At 36.4% G+C, this 23,323-nt stretch overlaps 1 protein-coding gene across 3 annotated transcripts in view; it reads left to right on the forward strand.

The window, feature by feature from the left end:
• Positions 1-23,323, forward strand: part of Mms22l (MMS22-like, DNA repair protein) — a 115,990-nt gene that overhangs the window by 30,470 nt on the left and 62,197 nt on the right. For all 3 annotated transcript variants that reach the window (XM_039109818.2, NM_001135780.1, XM_063287584.1), the window contains 4 exons: positions 2,351-2,413; positions 7,424-7,543; positions 10,991-11,217; positions 13,069-13,578. In XM_039109818.2, the coding sequence (XP_038965746.1) occupies positions 2,351-2,413; positions 7,424-7,543; positions 10,991-11,217; positions 13,069-13,578 (920 nt within the window). The remainder of the gene's footprint in view (positions 1-2,350; positions 2,414-7,423; positions 7,544-10,990; positions 11,218-13,068; positions 13,579-23,323) is intronic.

A 23,323-nucleotide genomic window follows, 5' to 3' on the forward strand; every position in this document is an offset into this window, starting at 1 on the left:
TAGAGCTCAGGAAATCTTGGAAGGAGTGGAGGAAGGATTGTATGAATCAAAGGGGTCAAGAACACCACAGGAAAATCATCAGAATCAACTACCCAGGGCTCATAGGGATTCACAGAAACTGAGCCAACACCCAGGGAGTCTGTTCGAGACTGACCTAGGCTCTGTGCATATGTTATTGTTGTGTAGCTTGATCTTATTTTTGGGACCCTTTTCATCTTAGGTTGTTTTATACATGGCTGGTTGATATCCGTGGGAGTCCTTCCCTTTCCTGGAAAAAAAAGAGAGAGAAAAAGAAAACCAGGAAGAGTGGATTGGAGGGGTGTTTGGTTTCTTGGGAGGTGGGGGCTGGTCAGATTGTAAAACAAAGAATAGTTTAAAAAATTAAATTAAAAAAGAAAAGTAGGATAGGTAAGAAGTACATAGGGTAGAGAACAGGTGGTGTACCAAATGGAGAGTTTCATTTTTTCTCTCATGGAGAGTCAGAGCATACTAACCTGGTATCACTGTGTGACAGTATTCAGAGTGTATTCTTAACCAAGGTAGGCGCTATCTTTAGTGTTCATAGTTTTTTAGTTTTTTGGGTTTTTTTTTTTTTGACTACCATTACATATGCATGACCAGTCTTAGCCCTCATAGTTGATCTCTAGGCCAGTGACCCAAAGTCACACTATTGGTTTATGGGGTTGGATCAAATCCTGCCCTAAGACTGCATGGGTATGACCAGCCTCTTCTCTGTCATATCCTCAAACTATCTAGTATGATAGACCTCCTTCCAGGCTTTGGGATTCTAATGGCTCGAGATGAGTGATTATTTTGAGTAATAAGTCATTACTTTAATAACTGTTATGTAACAAAGGGGTAGTGAAATGAAACAATGCATAGCTCACTCTCAGTTTCTAAGACTTGGAGAATGTGGGGGGTCATTGTCTAGGTGGCTCCTGCCTCGGGATTTTCCTGGAGGCTTACTTGGGGCTGGAGGCTTTGGGCAGATTGTTTTAGTTTCCTATCTTGTGGGCTTCAGGCCTGCTCACAGTAGGGGAGTTTCCTTGATTAAGTTCAAAATTATCAAGTTGGAAGCTTCATGGAAGTGACCTACTGCCACTCATATAGGTATTGGTAGTCTGTTGATAAGCATCCCATCTATAGTAGTGGAGGGAATTATATAAATGCTTCAGTCCAAGGGTAAGTGATCATAAAAGGCTGTCTTGGTTGCTGACTACTACTGTTACTGTATTTCTTTTAATAATGGAATATTGGTTTAGTGCAGCTAGTATTTTATGTGAATTTTTCCAGCCTTTTCAAAACACAAGTAATGAATATATATGAATATATGAATATATCTTTTATTAAGTAGGGCTTATCTTTATAAATACAGTCATCTGACAGTCTGATAGGAGTCTGTACCTTGACTGAGTGATTGATTGATTGATTGATTGATTGATTGAGATAGCCTCCCTAGTAGCCCAGTCTGGCCTGGAACAAGATCAGACCAGCCTGCTCTTGAACTCAAAGAGATTTGCCTCCTGACTGCTAGTATCAAAAGTGTACACCACCATATGTTGTATCTTTAATTTGCTTTTTGAAATTTAAAAACTTTTTATATCTTTTCTGCATTAGAAATTACTTGATTTTTAAAAAGTGCTTTTCATTCTTCTGGTTTTAACCATTGCCCACATATCTCAGTCTCTACGCACTGATATGCTGAGAGAACATCCTCCAGGCTTTCTTGTTAGAAATGCGAAATGTTGTAAATGTTCCTAAAAGTCCACTGTCACTTTCTTCCTTGCTACAGAGTCATGCATAGAATTGCAATTGCTAGATAGATGACCATTTGCTAAATTAAGGCATTATCAAGATTTGACCAAAAAAAGAAAATCTTCCCTCCATATAATAATCGAAACACTAAATGTACAGACAAAGAAAGAATATCAAGGGTTTTTTTTATATGTAAAAATAAAAGATTTAATAAAGTAGATTATATTGGGATATTACAATAAAATGAAGGAAAATCTCATGTAAGCAGAGTTCAGAACACTCCCATGTAAACTTAAAAATAAATAATTGCTATATCATTTTTCAGTTAGATTATATGTAGCAACAAATTCAGTATTTAAAATATGATAAGCCTATAGATGTACTACTTTTATAAAATAAAATATGCCCAGATACGATTTCTATTAGAACAACTGTAGATTTATTTTTTCCAAGTATGTTAGCTAAGATTTTACTGAAAGAAATAAAGACATTGCAAGGGTATCTTAACGATAGAACTTTACACTTATACCATGATTTTAAGTACGTATGTATTCAAGAGCAATAGTTTAACATAGCTGTATTTTCTTTTTTTCAGAGACAGATGGAATCAAATTGGAGCTTTGTAGAAGAACTTTTGAAACAGTCTGTCACTGTTCAGGTATGCACTAAAGTGAGGCGGTGTGCGACTTCTGCATTGTATAGTGTAAATTTTACCTATAGGAGCTAAGCAAACTTAAAATGATTTAAATGATAATTTATTACAAATCAGAGATTCTCTGAAGGGTCAACTAAGTAATTCATATTAAGTCCTTTAAAGGTTTTTATTTTTAAGACTGAACTTGTCAGTTAGAGGACAAAGATAATTATCTTAGTTGGTGACTTTGAAAGAATGTATTCAAAATAAGTGGAAGATGCTGTGGAGTTATAAGCCACTCCTTGACTGTGATAGCAAGCCAGGCGACATGATGGAGGAGAGAGCTGGTGGTATGGAAATGCAGCTCTATCCTCCTCACAGCAGGAGCAGGGAGGTGACTTGCCTTGCCGAGCAATTTGTCTTACAGGCTTGAATCGTATCCTCACTGATAAGGTCCCCGTTTCTGAGCACTCATTTCATACCTTATCATTTTTCTTTCCACAGCGCTGTTAATGTAGTGCTTCATGGCCCAGAGGTCAGACTTGACCTCCTTTAAAATAGTTTTAAATGCACTGTTCATCTCATCTTTAAATATGTTGTAGCTCTGTAAAGTTCTATAATGTAAGTAACCCTTTATGGAAGGTTATGGTGTAGAATATTTTTTAATTTGGGGAATAAATTGCTTTTCTGTTAGTGAAGATTATTTAAAACTTGAATTGACGTAAATATCATAATGTAAAAATATGGCTTTGAGTGTGTGTGTGTGTGCTTATAGAAGTGATACATATGAAAACTAAGCCGTTTCTCCATACCAAGAAGCTGAATATCTGAAACCATTGCAAAGGATTGAAGGCATATGTGCTGTTTGTATTCACTGAACATGAACGTAAATGTTTCTAGTTATTACATGAACTTCACCAGTTATGAGCTAGGTGTCAGCTAGAATTCTGGGAGCCTAAGAATTTTATTTTAAAATACTTCCCTAACCACTCTAAAGGTATTTTCGTTTCATACTTTCTTGTGTAATTTTAATTGCTTTTTTCTGTTTTATAATATATTAGTTTAGTAACCCAAAACACTTATATATTTTTTTAATTCAGGAATGTACGATATCAGGGAGTAGTCATGAAATAAATATACATTGCATTGGCCACTGTCATTTGTCATTAAATCATTCTTTAATTTCTTCTTTTAGAATTTATATATGAATACTGATTTTTGTCAACCCTCCCTTTTGAATCTTCCCCACCTGAAATTAAATTCATTTTTATTGACTATGTGCAAACCAAGTACAAGTAATTTCAGTGTAGTCTAGATAGTGTTAGTGTCTAGTAACAATTTCGACATCAGGGTCAGAAACTGGAAGCTTTAGTTTCCTAGGTAAGCTGATATTTCAAGTGTGCTTGAAACTTCCTTCTCCTAGCCTTTTCTCCCCTATTTCTTTGTATTTAATAATTAAAACATTTTTCATAAAGCTAGGTTTACAGAATTTTTGAGGTCTTTGTCATAGACTATTTCTTACATAGACATATATTGGTCAGGGACAACAGGAAAGAATTTGCTATTAAACTCCTTTCCATAGAAATATTTGCTTGTAATTGATACCTTAATCAATACTTTAATTAATATTTCACATACCTTTTTCTCTTTAGATGTTGACTTCCTTTAACTTAAGACTTTGACACTTAAGGTTTAGACCCAAGACCTTCTTCTCATTCACTAGGTCCCTCCTCTCTAGGTCCCATTCACTAACCTTGTTCCAGATACATGTACTTTCACAGGCACACTAGCATTTTAATGGTGGCAGTTGAATCTATTTTTAAGGTTTAAGATATGTAATCCCTAAAAACAGGTTGGATGATCAACCATCTCAGTTTACCTAGCCTGGGGTTCAGTGACTTGGAACCAAGATAAATTAATAATGCTTCTTGAGCAGAGATATCATGACAGAACTATTAAAGTTAAATGCTGCCATTCCCACATAGGCTAAGAAGGATTAAACAGCTTGTATAGGTTTGGCCAGCTAGCTAAAAAATGTTAGAATTGGGTTCTGAATCTTCTCATATAGTTTCCAGATATGTGTGGAAACCACCTCTGTGTTCTGTAGTATTTTTGTTATTTCCCTCTGAATAATTTGATGAGGAATTACAGGCAAAGAAATGAATAAAAAATATTCTTAGGTATTCTTAGGTTTGTTTTGTGGTTGTGATCTCAAATGAATATTTTTACTGCTTCCTCTATTCCTGCCATGCTATGCTCTTGTCTTAATTGTCTGAAACTGAAGACTGACAAGTCTGTTCTATCTGCAGTTTAGTTGATGCACACATATGGTTTAGAATAATGGAATAGTTGAGTATAGAGTGGGAACATCTATATAACATGTTCTGTAATTGGTTGTACGCTTATAAACAAACATTTTTATATATCACATTCAACTGACTCACTTACCTATCCTTCCGCAACAGTGAATAATATTTTGAAACCATTTCATTTTCATCTGTAGCCATTAAAGGTCAATATTTTTACAACTTCAAAAAAATAAAAAGATCTCTCCTACAATGCTGTATTTAATTCTTTCCAGTTGTATATAGCACAGAGAATGTAGGTTCTGTATTCCAAGAATACAGATCAAATCTGGCATCTACTGTAAATTCTTTTCATTTTCTTTTGATATATAGTGTTTTGTATAATAGATTTCAGTGGTGCACCTTTCTCTTTTCCTTTCCAACTTGCCCACTTTTTTGGATTGAGTGTATTTTTTTGGATACTACATGACAAAACAAGTTTCAGATTCCAGATAAACCCTTCAACATAAACTTTACAAGACACTTTTTTTTCCTGCTGTACTCACGTAACTAAGCTTAGCTCAGTATTAATGTTGTAAACACCAGGATGAGCTTAGATCTAGGTTTGCTTTCATAATAAAGTCACAATGATGAACTTGGTTAAATGAATATGCAGGTACTTAAGTAGAAACGGTCTCACACGGAGTCTTAGATTTGTTTCTTAAACATTTATGAAGGCTTTTTGATGAATGAGACATTGTACTGAGCCCTGAAGATAATATTCTTGGCCTGAGAGAACTTGTAGATGCTTTAATTATGATGGACATACTTAACTCACTCCTCTGCAGTGACTCATGTTTGGTCATCATTGTTTACTTGGTCTTTTTATATTTACTTCTGTCTTCTTCCACTTCCTGACTTTCTTTCTTAAACAATGTAGACTATACAATAAATACAGTCATTACCTTAGAAAATCTTTAATTCCTAAACTCTTCCCTGTTTAAATCTGAAAAGTCCCATTTATCTTCTACTCCATTCTTGTCCACAGGTGGATATTGCTGGAGGAAAGTCATCATTCCTTCTTACTTGTTCCACCTGTACATTCTTGATCATAAGTGTTAAGTAGCAGTCCACTATACACATTTTGCAAAACAAAAGAGGAAACCAGAACAAAGACAATGTATCCTAATGACTTAATTTAGAACACTTCTGTAGCACATTTAGCTGTACTCATCCCACTAAACTTGCTTGGCAGTTTATTGAGAACATCTACGTGGCAAATGAGAACGTCTCTATCTTTGCAAATGTGTATCTTCCAACCTCTTGGAACACTTTTCTTTTGTAGAGAAAGTGTTCTTGTTTCTACCAGAAACTAATTTCTTTCCATAAACACTATATAGGGTAACTTCTCATTTGTTGAGGGACTTTCTTTATGTATCTCCATTAAAATATATTCTCCATCCCCTCTTATCTTCTCAGCTACCCATAATTGAGTTTCTGACATGTTGAAAGTACTCTTGTCATAGGCATCACTTGTATATCATTGAGTCTTTAAGAGTCTTCATTTTTCCCCAACTTGTCAATGACATTCAACCCTTGTCATCATTGGATGTATTTAAAATATTTGTTTTGGTTTTCATGATAACTAATTTTCTTCCCATATCATTGGTCATTTGTTTTATATATTCATCTACATTCCTTTACTCAGTAACTAAATGTTAGAATTCCAAAAAACTCTACTTTTTATTTATTCCTCATGTTTATGTGTGTTCTTTCCTTAACTTATTGGTATCTAGCCTTATAGCTCTAAGAACTATTAACAGCTATGACTTCTCCCAAGTTCTAGACCTGTGTGTTTTATTGTGTACTGAGCACCTGCTTGTGGATGCCCTATGCATTTTCCTCACTAACTTCTCACTATTCTTTGCCACAACCCATTTTGTAAAAGCTGAAATCTATGAGTTTTTCTTAGTTGATATCTTCCTCTGCCTCTTTTTCAAATCCATCTTCGGAGTTGTTTTCTTATCTCAGACTTGGAGGTTTCTAGAGTCCTTTTGGAGATCTTATCTTTAAATATTGTTACTTATTTATGTTGATGCCGTGTGCATGGATACACATGGACCATGGACTGTATAATAGAAATGAGAAGTTGACTTGCAGGAGTCAGTTCTTTCCTTTTACTCTGTGGTCCTGGGATCAAAGCAGCAAGTGTCCATACCTCCCCATCTCTCAGCCTTCTAATAATACCTTTTCTTTGCTAGTGGGACTAGACCCTCCTGAATGTTAGGTAACACTTTGTAACTCTACTACTTCCTAGCACCAATCTGTGGTTTTCTAAAGAGCAAATAAAATTCTTTGAAAAGAATTTGCCTAAATTCTTAAGATGAATTTTTTGTACATTTTAATTATATCATTTCACATTTCTTTAGTTGTCTGTCTGTCTTCCTTCCTTCCTTCCTTCCTTCCTTCCTTCCTTCCTTCCTTTCTTGTTCTTTGGGTTTCTAATATCAGTTTTCAGACATCTGTTCTATGTTTGTTTTTAAGTAACTGAATTGTAAACTTTCCATTCTATGCTAGTGGTCTTCAAATGAGTTTTGTTTTATGCCCAGTATTCTGAAGGTTGTGAAGGCCACGATTTGATGGTACATATTCTTTATCTTTCTAGAAGTAGGTTGTTGAGTACATTATCAAACGATAGCCATGCTACCAGAACCCTCTACTGCTTTATGACTTCAGTTTTATTTTTTAGGATGGTATATTAGAAGAGCAGTTACGAATGCATCTTCATTGTTGTTTGACACTTTGTGATTTTTGGGAGCCAAACCTTTCAGTTGTCACCATTTTATGGGAGTATTATTGTAAGAACCTGGTAAGTAAACAGAATATGGATTTGCTCCAAAAATTTGAAATTTATAACAATGAGGGACATTTTATGATTTAATTTTGAAAAATATGAATTTTTAAATGCTAACTTTTGTTTGTAGTAGGATGTAGCTTGCCAGTGATTTTTATCTTGAACATTGTCTGTAGCAAACTGGCATATGAAATTGGCATTTGGTGTCTCTTTTGAATGGCTATGTCTAAGGTTAGTTATTCTGTCACAGAAGACTTGGGAAATAGTTAACAGAATGTCATCATCTTTAAGTAAGTCCACTGTCTGGAGAATTAAAATTCCAACATAGGAAAGGAAATGGATGAAAGCATGGAGTAAACTAAATTCTAATAAACTGATTTATAAGGAAGTGCTTGAATTTTATAAAATCACCACCATCCAGACAAAGACTATTAGTGTTTGCTAATACTAATCAGAAGAAGCTGCTGGGAATCACTGATGTCGGCAGATTGGCCAGCAGTCTGATCAACCTTCACATCACAGAAAGTGTGTATCGTTTTATGAAATGCAGTAGGAGCTACTCAGTACTACTAGTGATAACTTCCAGCCAAAACCTTTAATATGGTCAGGCTGTCGTTACTGATATGATAGCTACCAAAGAATGTTAAGTGAAGTTGTGAGATTAAACCAGAATGCACTGTATATGTGTCTGAAATGGTCCAAGAATAAAATCAATGAAATAAAAAGAATATTAAGTGACTTTAGAGGGGTACAAATATGAGGAATTGTACAACTAGCAACCTTATATTAAAAAGAGAAAATAATGTCTATACTTGGTTGACATTTGTACATGCATATTCATTGTAGCACTGTTTGCAATACTCAAGTTAGGGAATCAGCTATGAATGACCATAATGAATGGATTCTTTCCTTTTGTGGCCATTGCTAGAGTAGTGGCAGCTGCCAAATGAAGTTAATTTTCTTTGACCATACCAAAGCAAGAACGTAAAAGCATTCTACTGCACCTCTTCACATTTGGGGAAAGATGTCTCTCCCATTTTGCAAAAACTGAGACAGAAGCTCAGTTTTTAATCTATGTCCATCCGAAACGCTGATGAAATTCAGGTCATTGAAGCATGCTATAAAGATAAGCATGCTGGCAAAAGTAGTCTACTTTACAGGAGAACTATGTCATCTTCATTGGACCTGGTACACAGGAGGATACTAATGGCACTTGAAGGTACTTGCACCAGCAAAGTGCTCACCAGGTCAAAAATAAACAAAGATGTAGGCATAATGATATTGTGCACTGAGTAAAGATTATTTTTGGCATTGTTCAAATGGTCATTTCTCTGCCCCCAATATCTGGTTGCATTCTGGACATGGCATTGTAGTGCTTATTCTAAGAATCTATCACTCAAGTTATATAAACATTGCTCCATATTTATTCTCTGATTTATCAATAAAAGCTGATCAGAGAATAGGATTGGACTTCTATCCTAGCAGGAGAGGAGACAGGGAGGGGACAGAGAGACTGAGGTGGGGATGGGTAGGGAAGAGAACATTCAGCCAAGTCTAGAAGACACTATGGGAACACACCGTGAGCAGAGAGAGCCTGACCAGGACTAAAGTGCAAGTATTTCAGATATCTGGCTGGGAGGTAGCCACATTAGGTCAGAGGATTAAAATAGATTAATAACTACTCAAGTATTGTGATGTAAAACTTATTAAATAATCTTATAGTCTCATGATTTATTTGGGAGCGCGACAAGATAGAGAAAAAATTTAAAATTGCTCTAACACAAAGACATTTAAAAACTTCTTGAATAGAAAGCCAAATCAAGCAAAGCAAGTTGAAAAGGAAAAAATAAATAAACGATTGAGAAGTTGCAAGAATCATCATATATATATATATATATATATATATATCTTTTATGAAAAATGACTTATATGATAAAATCTGGATGAAGAAATTTGATGTTTATACACCATGAAGTTTATTTAACCATAAGGACCAACATTTTTTTTTATTACTTTTTTTTATTAACTTAAGTATTTCTTATTTACATTTCGAGTGTTATTCCCTTTCCCAGTTTCTGGGCCAACATCCTCCTAACCCCCCCCCTCTCCTTCTTTATGGGTGTTCCCCTCCCCATCCTCCCCCCTTGCCGCCCTCCCCCCAACAATCACGTTCACTGGGGGTTCAGTCTTAGCAGGACCCAGGGCTTCCCCTTCCACTGGTGATCTTGCTAGGATATTCATTGCTACCTACGAGGTCAGAGTCCAGGGTCAGTCCATGTATAGTCTTTAGGTAGTGGCTTAGTCCCTGGAAGCTCTGGTTGCTTGGCATTGTTGTTCATAAGGGGTCTCGAGCCCCTTCGAGCTCTTCCAGTTCTTTCTCTGATTCCTTCAATGGGGGTCCTATTCTCAATTCAGTGGTTTGCTGCTGGCATTCGCCTCTGTGTTTGCTGTATTCTGGCTGTGTCTCTCAGGAGAGATCTACATCCGGCAAGGACCAACATTTTTATAATTCGGAAGTACCATTATGGTAAATGGAATAAGCTAGACTTAGACAAATGTCTCATATGTTCTATCATAAATGGAATCTAAGTTTATCTAAAACAAGGGATCAAGGCCTGGCATGATGACAAATGCCTTTAATCCCAGCACTTGAGGTGAAGGCAAGCAATCTTCGTGAGTCAGAATGAACAGTAAGGGGAACTGAGTATGTCATTAGACCAACCATATGGTGGTTTAAATGAGACTTATCTTCCATAGTCTCAGCCATTGAAATACTAGTTTCCCAGTTGGTGGCTGTTTGGATAGGGTTAGAAGGTATGGTCTTGCTGGAGGAAGTTTGTTACTAGAGCTATGTTTTGAGATTTCAAACCATTCTCAGTTCCTCTAACTCCTGTCTGTGGTTCGAGCTGTTACTGCGCAGCAGCTCCAGCCATCTTGCTTGCCGTCACACATCTCTGCCATGGTAGATCCTGTCTAGAACCATAAGCCAAGTAAGACTTCCCTTCCACAAGTTGTCTAATGTTTTTCACAGTGATAGAAAAGTAACCAGTATACATACAAAAGTGTCATTGTGAAATCCATTGTTCTATATAATTAAGATCTATATTAAGTGCCTATTATCCAAACATTAAAATTGCATAGCAAAAACGAGAAACATGAAAAAAATAGGTTTTAAGGGACATGGTTTCATTGGACAAATCACCTGATAAAAACACATTTTGGGAAAATAGAAAATTTAAAGACCTCCCCCCCTTCCTGTTCTCTGTTTTTATGTAATTAAAAAAATTACATAAAAACAAATTCTGGGATAAATGTGATAATTGCGATTTAATAAAATATATTTAATTACCTTGGGTCAAACTTTTATGAGCTAATTAGTATTTGTAGCTTTCATTTTATTTACTAAGAAACTTGTGCTTATAAGAGCTATATTATGCTTTTGTTTGTTTATTTTTTATTTAGAATAGCTCCTTCAGTATTTCTTGGCTTCCTTTGAAAGGCCTTACTAATATTATCAAGTCACCACTGTCGATGCTTACACTGGTGAAGAACTGCTATTGTGATAAACAAGACCCTGACCTGTATAAGTCCAGCAGCAGTTACATCATTTTTCTTTGCATTTTGGCAAAAGTTGTTAAGAAAGCAATGAAAAACAGTGGCTCTCATCCTTGGAAACAAGTTAAAGGAAGGTACGTGCTGTGTAGTATCTTTTTTGTCATGAGTATTCACCAGGACATTTCGAAGTGTAACTATTTATACTTTTAAGTTAACTTATGATTGGAGTCTTTGCACATTTAAAATGTATTCCTTAATCTAGGATGCCAAATTTTTTTGTCTTGCCAATATAAATTAAAGTTTCAGTTTCTTATTCATCTAATATCACTGAAAATTGAAATTCTGTGTATTAAATACCAGAGTATTAGGAACAGTTTTGGCTACAATTAATTGTAATATTATATAATCCTTTGCTTCAGTTTATTAAGAGTTGGGAAGTAAGCCAGGAGAATTGCTATTTCAAGACTGTCCTTAGCTACACAGAGTTCAGACCCAGCTAGACTGAACGAAAGACTTCTCAACCATAAATACTTCTATGACAAACAAAACTCCATTAATTAAGGAAATATTGTAACGAACCTGATAACATTAGTAAGCCAATAAATACTATATATTAACCACTGTAGTGATGATAATAGGGGAAGAAAGAATTAAACAGGTCTTTACTTTGTGGAGCATATTAATTACTACGTAGTTTCATTGTACATGAACATTCAACCTCTTGTATGCTTTAATTATTTATGTTCGAACAACCAAGTATACAAACTACAAAACTTAGCAATCTATGAATAAGAAGTCAAGAAGAATTGCTTCCAATTTTAAGTCACTGACTTTCAAGAGAAATACACGTGAGCTCGTAGGTACAAAGCTGTTAGACTTTGTTGAGTGATTAAATTTCTTAATGATTGGCTTAGATATTTGAGCATATATACTTTTTCTTTACAACTAGGTAAAAATTACCTGCCTCCCCAAATTGTCTTAAAGTGCAAAATAAAACCCGGTTTTTCAGAAGGGTAAATAGGAAAATATTGGAGAAAAGTTATGAAAAATTGTTTAGTTAAAATTACTGTAAGAACATTTGAAATTGTTTTCGATGCTGTGACAAATGCATGAGGTAATTAATTTTTAAATAGGAATGGCTTGTTTTGGCTGTTGGTTTTAGAGTTTCAGTCCATGATCTGTTAAATCTGTTGGTTTGGTTGAGGCATCATTTCCTTTTGAGAACACATCAGAGAGCAAAACCCACCTACCTTGCTGTTAGGGAACAGAAATAAGTGACAGGAGGTTGGTGTCTCAGTAAGTGCCCTAATGTCACTTGGCCTGTCTTCTAGAAATGCCTCTACCTCCTTGTACTGTACTATAGGACAGAATTCAGACATTTGTGGACATTTTGAGATCCAAGCTATGACATATATTGTCTTACTGTGAAGAAGTAAGGAAAATGATAGACGTTCTAAGGGAAAAGCTAAGTACCATAGAAAAAGCTCCTGAATCCCATGCTTCAACCATAGTGCTTTACCATGTCAGTGGGCAGGAGAAAGTAGAAATAGTGACGGGCAACATCAAAGAGTGAAGAGTTAACATAATTTGACCTGGGGAAGTGGTTCAGTGAATAAAGGATAGGAATTAGAATCTGTCATCTGTGTAAACTCTGGGTAGATGCAGAGACTGACACAATCTTAGCCCCAGAGGTAGGTGAGCAAGCTGACTAGCTAGATTAGCTGAAAAGATAAACTCTATGTTCAGTGAGAACTACTGTCTCAAAGTGGGATGCAACTGAGGAAGATCCTAATGCCAGCCTTAGGCATCTATGTGTCTGTGTGCAGAAGCACTTGCTGTACGTGTGCTCACATGCATGTACACATGCATACAATATGCAAAAAGAATTTGCTGAAACTATAATACTGTGTCATGAATATTGGAGGAAAATATTTTTAAATGATAGATTTTAATGAAATAATCTTACTAATTTTCGTGTTTTGTAGAATATATTCTAAATTTCATCAAAGAAGGATGGAAGAACTAACTGAAGTTGGCCTACAGAACTTTTTCTGCCTTTTTCTACTGTTAGCAGCTGTTGCAGAGATAGAAGATGTAGCAAGCCATGTCTTAGACCTCCTTCGTTTCCTCAGGCCCGCCTCCATGTCCTCTCATGGCACCCTTGTTTGGAAGGGTCAGATGGCATTTCTCCTGATGTACGCCCAGAAAAACCTGGACATTGGTGTTTGGGCCGAGAAGCTGTCCTGTGAGTTCCAAGAGAAAGCAAAGGAGTTCTTGGTGTCTAAGCATGATGAAATGGTACAGAGACATGATCTGTGGACACAGCTTTCCATCTACATTGATGGTGTTCAAGAAGTGTTTGAGACCAGCTCCTGCTTGTGTCCTTCTCACGAGCACCTTCTCAATGATGGATTCAGCATGTTACTGCGAGCCTGTCGGGAGTCTGAACTTAGGACCGTGCTGAGCTTTCTGCAAGCTGTCCTGGCCAGAATCAGGTATGTTTTCCAATAACGTGCTGAGAAGCTTCACTTTTGACAGACTTTCATAGTCCTAGTGCAGAAGGGTTTGTTTTACTACTGCATTCGTATAAATCATTAGGTTTTCAAGCAATAGAAAGTTTTTGTGCAGACCAGGCATCAAATGTGAACTGAGAGCAGGCTGGTGCAATTCTGGAACTCTGCGTTTAGACCTCCCTTAGTCAAGTTAGTCTGAGCAAGACCATCAGTTCAAATTTGATGTGGCTTTTATAGAAGTCTATGGAATTTTGTTCCCATGGAGAGATATGGGCTATTGTGTACTATTTTATTTTAATTTAATGTCTTTATAATCGTGTGTGTGTGTGTGTGTGTGTGTGTGTGTGTGTGTGTGTGTTCGTATAATGCATGATTGTGAATGGGTTTACACATCTTGTGGCAAATATAGGAGATCACAGCACAACTTTCTCTCCTTCCACTGTTGAATCTTAGGGATCAAATTCAGGTCTGCACAATAAAGGCTTTTACCTGCCAGCCATCTCTCCACCTCTCACGCTGTACAATTTTTTTTTTTAAATAGTGTCTTTAAGTTGTAGCTGAAAGATTATCTGTAATCTCCACTGCCTCAAATATTTTCTTCTGAATTTGTACATTCTAAAATTAATATATTATTTTAACAGAAGTCACTTATAAAAGACATATTTTTAAGTCTGTTCAAATTGTACAGATACGTTAATTTACAGGTATACTCAGTGTTGGCATCAAGAACTGGCTTTACAATCAGGAACTGGCTTAAGGTTACAGGGCACCTCCAAATCCAGCGATGACAGTGATGTCACCTCTAGGCTACAAAAGGAACCGTGTTTCTTTTGCCATGGCAATCGCCATACTTTCCTAGTGTGTACCTGCCCACCTTTACCTGCGCACTGCGTGTGCGGTTACATCTAAGTCCAAATAAAAGACTCAGATTTTCTCCCTCTCCCTTCTTCATCGCCCCCACCCCTTTGTTATCCCTCTCCCCTCCAAATTTTTTTTTTTCTGGTGGAACTGTGCTGGCCTGATATGATCTGTCCAGATGAGCTCCCATTCTAACACAACACGTCACCTTCATCGCTGGATTTGGGGTGACCTGCAACATTTAAGCTGGCTCCTGACTGTATAGCCAGTTCCTGATGCCAACATTCTGACCCCAAATTAATGATGATAAAAACTATCGTTATAATTTGCATTTAGGTTATTTTGTAAGTTTTGCTTTTCAAGTATGTTCTTAAGTTAAATTTCACCATTGTGTAGTCACTGTTGGTGAAAGTTACCTAGAACTTGTATGTAGAAATAGGGTTTTACAGCCTGAACAGAGGGCAAGAGACACTGTATGCCCATCCCCAAAAATCTCATACCGTTTTCTGGACATCTCAGGCACTGCATTCATATGTGAGTAACCCCATATAAATAAACATGATTAATATAGATGATTTTATTTGAGATTGTGTCTGCAGGTAATCTAGAAGCTGCCTTCATAATATTACCTTAAAAAGGTTAATTTACAGAATTTCAACATTTATGCAGTATCAGTTTGTATCTTCCTTAATCTTCTTTATCCTAACTTAAATGTTTTTAATCCTCACTAGTTTTCATATGTATGTGCTTACCCAGAAGTTTTCATCAGTAGTTATTTCCTTGCTTCTACAAGAATATTCAAGCAAGAATGTTAAAAAAAAAAATCCTCAAATGCTTTGATGTGTGACTAGACAGAGAAGTAAATTAATAACCAATCTCATAAGAAAAACCCCTTTAATTATGGGTCTTTTAATAAAAACATTTTGGGGGGTCACAGGATATATCACCAGATTTTGTATTATCTAACAGACTAATTTCATTTTATTTACTTTTTAAATAAATGGTGAGTAGCACTTACCTTTGCTTTCTAGCTTAGCTAGAAATTTCTTTCTCATAATGTAAAGACAAGAAGGTGGGGCAGTATTTTGAACTGTTATGGTAGTTAGGAACTGCCATCCTTGGAAGACTGAAAAACATCAAAATCAGAAGGGAGGGAAGAGTTTTGCATCTTGAGAAGAGTTAGTCATAGAAAGAAAGTAGCATAATCTTTTTCTTTCTCTGCTCTTCTGTTGAAGACAGCCAAGTACCTTTTAAACCTAAGTAATTTTATTTTGAGTAGATTATTGGGGGGTTTGATTTTGGGCTATTAAGACAAAGTCTAGTCTGGCATGACCTCAATCTCATGATATACTTTTTTTTTTCTTTTTTTCTGGAGCTGAGGACCTGAACCCAGGGCCTTGCGCTTGCTAGGCAACCGCTCTACCACTGAGCTAAATCCCCAACCCCTCATGATATACTTGAGACTGGCGTGGAATTCATGATTTCATTCTTCTAACTCCTACGCTCCAAGTGTTGGGATGACAGTGTGTGTCACCATGCCTAGCTTTACATAGTTTGTAGCAAAGATCTATAACCTGTACTATAGCAGTTTTCCTTTTTATTGTTAAAATTATTTTTCTGTTGTGAATATAGTTTGGAAAATGTGCTAACTCTAATCTTCATGCTCTAGGTAAGTGGTTCTCAACTAGGAACGGGTATGTTCTTCAGGAGATTTTTGGTAATCTCTGGAGATATTCTTATTCGTCATAACTAGGAAGATGCCATTTGCATTTAGGGGTGGAGCCCATCATGCTACTAACTGACTCAGTTCACCTGGTAGATCCCACAGCAGAGCCCAGCAGTCCAGTCCCGAGGCTGCCTCAGAGGGAGAAGCTCTGCTCTAGTTCTGAGTCCCTGAGCTCTCAATGCTCTGCTATCACTACATCTAATGTGGTTGGCTGTAGTGTTTAGAAACCTCCTTTTCCTTTGCGTAGTATTTTCTGGGCAACTTTTTATGTTGGAATGTGAATTCTTACCTACTTACTTCTAAAAACTACCGAGTGTTTTATTATACAGATGTATCTAGCTTTATTTGCCCTGTTCCTAATAATGAATTTTGTATTATTTATCATGCTGTATTTTTATCATACCACAGTTTAACATTTTTATATATGCATGCATTTATTTACTCGAAATATACCTGCAAATTAATTTCTAAGAATGAGTTGCTGTGTGTTTTAGATATGAATGGATATTACTGAGCTTTCTTCATTTTCACTTTTAGATCACTGTGATAAATAACTTTGGATTGAATTCTAAGAGAATAAAGTACTGAGTTTAGTGGAAACTCCAAAGAAAAGAAACAAAGCTTACTTTGAAACTTGGGGATAAAATTTTTAGGGAACAAAAAAATTTTTTTTCTTTCTTTAATTCCTGGGGTTTTTTTTCTCCATCTTTATTAAATTGGGTATTTCTTATTTACATTTCAATTGTTATTACCTTTCCCGGTTTCCAGGCAAACATCCCCCTAACTCCTCCCCCTCCCCTTCTATATGTGTGTTCCCCTCCCCACCCTCCCCCCATTGCCACCCTCCCCCCATTGCCGCCCTCCCCCCAACAATCTCATTCACTGGGGGTTCAGTCTTAGCAGGACCAAGGGCTTCCCCTTCCACTAGTGCTCTTACTAAGATGTTCATTGCTACCTATGAGGTCAGAGTCCACGGTCAGTCCATGTATAGTCTTTAGGTAGTGGCTTAGTCCCTGGAAGCTCTGGTTGCTCGGCATTGTTGTACCTATGGGGTCTCAAGCCCCTTCAAGCTCTTCCAGTTCTTTCTCTGATTCCTTCAACGGGGGTCCTGTTCTCAGTTCAGTGGTTTGCTGCTGGCATTCGTCCTTGTATTTGCCATATTCTGGCTGTGTCTCTCAGGAGAGATCTACATCCGGCTCCTGTTGGCCTGCATTTCTTTGCTTCATCCATCTTATCTAGTTTGGTGGCTGTACTTGTATGGGCCACATGTGGGGCAGGCTCTGAATGGGTGTTCCTTCAGCTTCTGTTCTAAACTTAGGGAGCCAAAATTTTTAAATGATTTTTTTTCTTTATTTGCTATGTATCCACTAACATTTGTTTGAGTCTCCTTATGAAACACTTTTTGATAATTCTGTAATAAAAGTACGGTGAATGGACTGGAGAGGTGTCTTAGCAGTTAAGAGTACTTGTTCTTGAGAGGGTCTAGATTCATCCTCAGCATCCTCATGGCAGCATCACAACCATGTATTAACTACAGTTCCAGGTGCTCAGATGCTTCTTCTGGTTTACACGGACACTGGGTACACAAGAAGTGTACAGACCACTGTGCAGGCAAAACCTTTACACATAAAATAAAAATAAAAATAAAGAAGCCTTTTAAAAGTAGATTTATTTGTATATTTTTCAAAGATTTACAATTTGCAAATATTGTCTTCTTTATTAATTCTTCCATTTCTATTTATAGATGAAAATGCAATTATAGATGTGTTTATCCAATTAAATTTCAGAATCAAGACTGGTTCTTGCACTACACTAGCTGCCTTAGGCTGAACTCCCCCACTTCCCTTATTCACATACCCAAACTAATGACATCACCTGTATTGTTTAGCAATGGCAAGTACTTTCCTGAGTAAAATCTGCATATCGTATACCAACCTGATACTGTCTATCATTGTTTGGGTACATCTGAGTGAGTCTTTTCTGTTTTGCTACTGAATAAAGACTAGTTGCTTATTGGAAGCATTTGGTTGTCTTATTTTAGTATTTTTTCAGTATATGAATCAGTAAAATGAATGGGGAAATGAAATGAGTAAATAATATTTATCAAAAGAATTGTCTGATTTATTGGTGTCATATCAACCACCTCAATGTCATTTTTGTGATTGAAACAAAATTTTGTTATTTAAAATTAAATTAGTAAATCATCTTAGCATCAAAGCCAATCTAAAGATTATAAAAATACTGCTTTTTAGACCCTTAAGAGTGTGGGTCTGTTCATGGGGCCCACGCTGTTTAGGAATTCAGACACGTAAGAACTGCAGGGGAAAAGTGCAGCCAACAATGAGGACTGTATGTAAGGTGGAGCAAGTTTACAGTTGTGTTATTGAATTTTCCTAACTAGTTCTAGATTGAGTTTGAGGTTTGCTGTTGGAGCAGGGTGTGTGTTTGTGAGCCTCTCTGAGTGTCAGTCCGTGTGTATGCTGCTTACTCTTCAGAGCAGTCTGTGAAAAAGAGACACATGTCTGTATTGGTAACATTTAATTTTGTATTCATATGTATATTTTTTACTTTTTTGTAAAATTTCTTTTTAAAAATCTTATGTGTATGTGCATATGAATGCAGATGTCAGTGGAGGCCAGAGAGGTCCTGGAGGCCTAAGAGGGCATCAGCTCCCCTGAGCTGGAGTTAACAGGCAATTGTGAGCTCTCAGATGTGGATCCTGGGAACCAATCCTGGTTCCTCTGGGAAGCAGTCTTAACCACTGAGTCACAATTGTGACTGAGAAAAAATGCCATAAAGAACTTAAAATCTTACACAATTGATGTCAGAAATAGAGCTTTGAGGGGATTCTGAGGTCAGTGTGAGCAGACAGAGCAGCCGTGTACAAGTCTTTTAATGCTATTACACGTTAGATTTGGTAACTCGTAAATTTCTGAATCTTGGGTAGTAATTTGGCCTCATCTACATTAAAATTAATCACAGCATATGTAAAAGACTGTGACTTGGAAATTTTTACTTTATCATTTTCAAGATAAATATTGGTAGCATAGACAAGCATTTCCTTTGGAATATTTTCGTGAAAGTCCCCATGAATTAATACAGAATTGTTTACTTTAAAATGGTTATCAGACCATCATGGTTTGTTCCTGATTTCTTAATCCAAAATCTGTAATTTTTGTTGAAATTTATTTTGTAGCTTACTTGAATTACACAGTTTACTAAAATTACAGAAAAGCTCTAAACATTTTGGATAGTTTTTAAAAATTAAAGCATCACCTGCTCTCCCTGCTTCAGAGTTGAGAACAATGCTAAATCCTTTGACTTTTGATTTAGGTAGAGAAGAGGGATTACATAGATTGATGATATTTATTCTTGGCTGCATCCCTGGCCAAGGAAAAGGATGAAATACTTTACCTTAACAATCTCCTCTGTTTTCAAATTCAGATGGGAATACGGTTCCAGCCCTTGCATAAATGTATGTGCAGTTGTGTAGAGTATGTGCAGTGTGAGGGTATGTGTGACTGTGTGCAGTGTGCATGTTGAATAAGCAACCATTTAATAACTATGATAAAATTATAGAATTAGGATTACTGATTAAGGGGAGAAGCAGCTTCCTCTAGGCTGTTAAGAAATAATAACTTCATATGCCACTTTCTGCTAACTGAAGCTGATGGCTCACCAGAGCATTCTTTATTGCTGATTAAGTAGCATTGTGAAAATACTGACTTGGTTATGTTAACCAAATACCTGTTTAAAACTCTAAATGTCAAGTAGGTTTATCGGTCAGCTTTAGCATTTTACATTTCCTTTATGGAATCACATTTCTAGTTTTCACTTGCTGTTATTTGAGGTTAATATAAAAATGGCAGTCTTTCATTTGTGGCTAGGTGTAGCTGAAAGCTTTTCTTTAATTATATCCATTCGGCCCACTGTAGCTAAGGGTCTGTCAGCATTTCCATTATAAACCTCTATTTTCAGGTTTTATAACATAGCTATGAAAATTAGCTCTGGGCAAAAACTTGACACATAAGGCCTCATGGGATTCTCCCTCCTCCTCATCCCCCTTTTTCATTTTTACTGATGTAAGGGTGAGTGGTTTCAAAATGCCTTTTGGCACCTGCAAATATCATTTTGAGCTAAAAAAGAAACAATAAATTTTTAGGCTTTGTAGTTGTTTGTTCTAACACTTAAGGGAAATTGTGGACTTATGAATTTAAGCCAAATGGATATTGATCAACTGACATACTATTTTATATTAAACAAGAGTCCAGTATCAAAGAAGTCTAAAGGTATTGAAGTGTTTGCCTAAAACACTAAATGTTGAGTCTAAAAGTATGTCTAAAACCTTAAAGGGGGTCACTATATTTTTTATAATATGGCTTATATACAACTTCTTAGAAGATGAGCCTCTCTTCCCTGGCCTCTTTCCCCTCTCCCCATGAGGTTAGAGGATCATCTGCTTGCTGTTTAACTGTATTTGTAGAGGAGGAAGAGGAGGAGTATGTGACTAAACACATACATGCATGCATATGTGAGTTCAGATGCATACTTTTTATTTCCATTAAATACTCTCTATACTTAATACTTTTTTTTTTTTTTTTTTTTTTTTTTTACTGATGTGATAGCATTTATTCTAAACAAGTTTTCTTTCCTTCAGGGAGAAAACTGAGGGTGCCTGATTAGGAAAGTTGGTAGGTAGTAAAAGAGGAGGTCCTCTCTCGAGGCTCTGCTGTGCTGGATACTGTGCATGCTGCTTCAGAAAAAGTTAGAGGTTCGCTCTGGAGAGCATGCAGGCTCCTTCCCAGCAGTAGTGTCTGTTTACTGACGAGGATGGACTGTAGCTGTAGTAACTGAAAAATAGTTTAGGGCAAGAAAGCCTTATTAGGTAGAACTTTTAAAATAAACTGAATCATTTCTGCTTTGCCCCCAAATGCCTCTGGTGTTTCATCCTATATACTACTGTGTAAATTTGAGGGCAGTGCTATAATAATTTGGAGGAGAGCACAGAAGAGTGTTCCACAAAGAAGTTTATTACTAGACTGTCTTTGAGAAATTAAGTCAAGATGCGTTGCTTACTCAAGTTATCCATCTTCCCTGCAGCCTTGGGTGCTTCAGAGGTAGAGCAGGGATCTCTTAGGAATGTAATGTACATCTTAGTATTTAGGGAATGTATCAAATACATCAGCAGATGCTTATGTCATTAAGTAGTTCTTATATAGTATTTTGACCTTACGGGGCTAGGATTCTACACTAAATTCGTCTTACATGATTTGTAAATTCATGTGGTAATACGAACTACATTCTATTAGCTCAGTGATATTTGCTTTTTTGGAATTTTGCTGGAGTTATGTACTTTTTCATACGTAGGCATTAATGTCTGGATCATTTATTGAATTGTCAATGAAGTTTGTTATATAGATAATGCATTTTTCTTTTCTTTTTTTTTTTTTAATTTTTTTTTTTCAGGGCTGGGGACCGAACCCAGGGCAAGCGCTCTACCACTGAGCTAAATCCCCAACCCCGATAATGCATTTTTCTGCATCAGCTAAAGTGATTTTTTTTTTAAAAGGTCATGTAAGAAAAAAAATTATATACCCGTATCTTTACTGGCAAGTGTTTAGAAGCGAAGGTTTAAATATGTTGTTTCTTTTGGATATATGTATAGGAGTGGAATTGTTGAATCATGCCGTTGCTAAACTGTCTTGAAGGGACAATATCATTCCGTGTTTCTTCCTTCCATATAAACAAGATATCACCAAGAGATCGCAGCCTCACTAGTATGGCTGCTGTATGATGTTTCTATGTGACCTTGGGTGTGACATGCTGCCTCATTGTGATGCTGTCTGTACTTCTCTGGTGACCAGTGATACTGGGCATATTTTCATGTGATTATTGACCATTATAGCTTTAGATAAATCTCTTCATACATTTTGCCCATTTTAAAGTATTTTGTTATTGAGTTACAACACCCATCAAATATATGACCTACAAATATTCTCCCCTATGAATTAATTTTCCTGTTATTGTCTTCTACAGTATAAACGCTTATGTTTTTTACAAAGACCTATTTTTTGTTGATGTTGTAGCTGTCATTTTTACCTTCTTGAAGAGTCTGTTTATATGATTTTAACCTTAGTGATGTTCTGTTGGGCATAGAAAAATAATTATGCATCTCTGTGGTCTTCAAAGCATCCACTTTCCTAACTTCAATTATGTGTTTTTGTGAATTTCTCTTTAATTAATTAAGACTATCATTGGTTGTTTTTTTTTTTTTTAATCAGAACTCAGTATTTAGGCTAAAACATGGCCAAGGTAATAGAATGAATCTGTGCACTGAACCAGCTGACAATGTGTGAAAAGCATGATTTTCAAAGGATTAAATTCAGCAATGTAATTGTTAAAACCAGAAATCAGAAGTAGTCCATGCCTCTCATGAGGGGCCTTCATGGAGGGTAGCAGAGACAGGAGGAAAATAAGTCATTTTGAGGGTGATAGAAAGATGATTTTATAAATTAGTACATAAAAGCCGTGGGTTGAGTCAGAAAGCCTCATGTATTGAAGGACTTGGTCAGCAGTTTAGGAAGCCAACAGGTGTGCCTGTTGTTTCTGCTTCCTGGGAAAATTCTCGCAAGCTTGATAATTACTACAGGGAGTACATAGTATAAAAGTAAGGACATGCAGGTTCCTAAACACTCCCTACTCTTGTTAACAATACAGTCTTAGGAAAGTACTTCTGGACAGTGTCTACTGCAGCAACAGGCAGAAACGTGGGGCTGAAGAGATGGCATAGAGAATTGTTTATATTGGGATTGGATGATTAAGAATAGTTGTTGCTCTCACAGAGGACCCCATACATAACTCATTTCCAGAGGATCTAACACCTTCTGACCTCTTTGGGTACCAGGCATGTGTAGACATAACACTCATACATTTAAAATCGTTTTTTAAAAAAAGACAGAAAACAGTTGGACAGTACTGACTACCTAAAACAATGGTTGTAATAATGCATTCAGTATATGGTAGTTTTCTTTATTTTTTTTATTATTGCGTGAACAATATTACCTTTTAAGCACCTCTGAAATGTATGCTTATACAAGTATCTTTACTCTTGAATAATGTATTTCATTTGAATTGCTCTGATGT

Source organism: Rattus norvegicus, chromosome 5, assembly GCF_036323735.1.
Source record: "Rattus norvegicus strain BN/NHsdMcwi chromosome 5, GRCr8, whole genome shotgun sequence".
Classification (NCBI taxonomy): domain Eukaryota; kingdom Metazoa; phylum Chordata; class Mammalia; order Rodentia; family Muridae; genus Rattus; species Rattus norvegicus.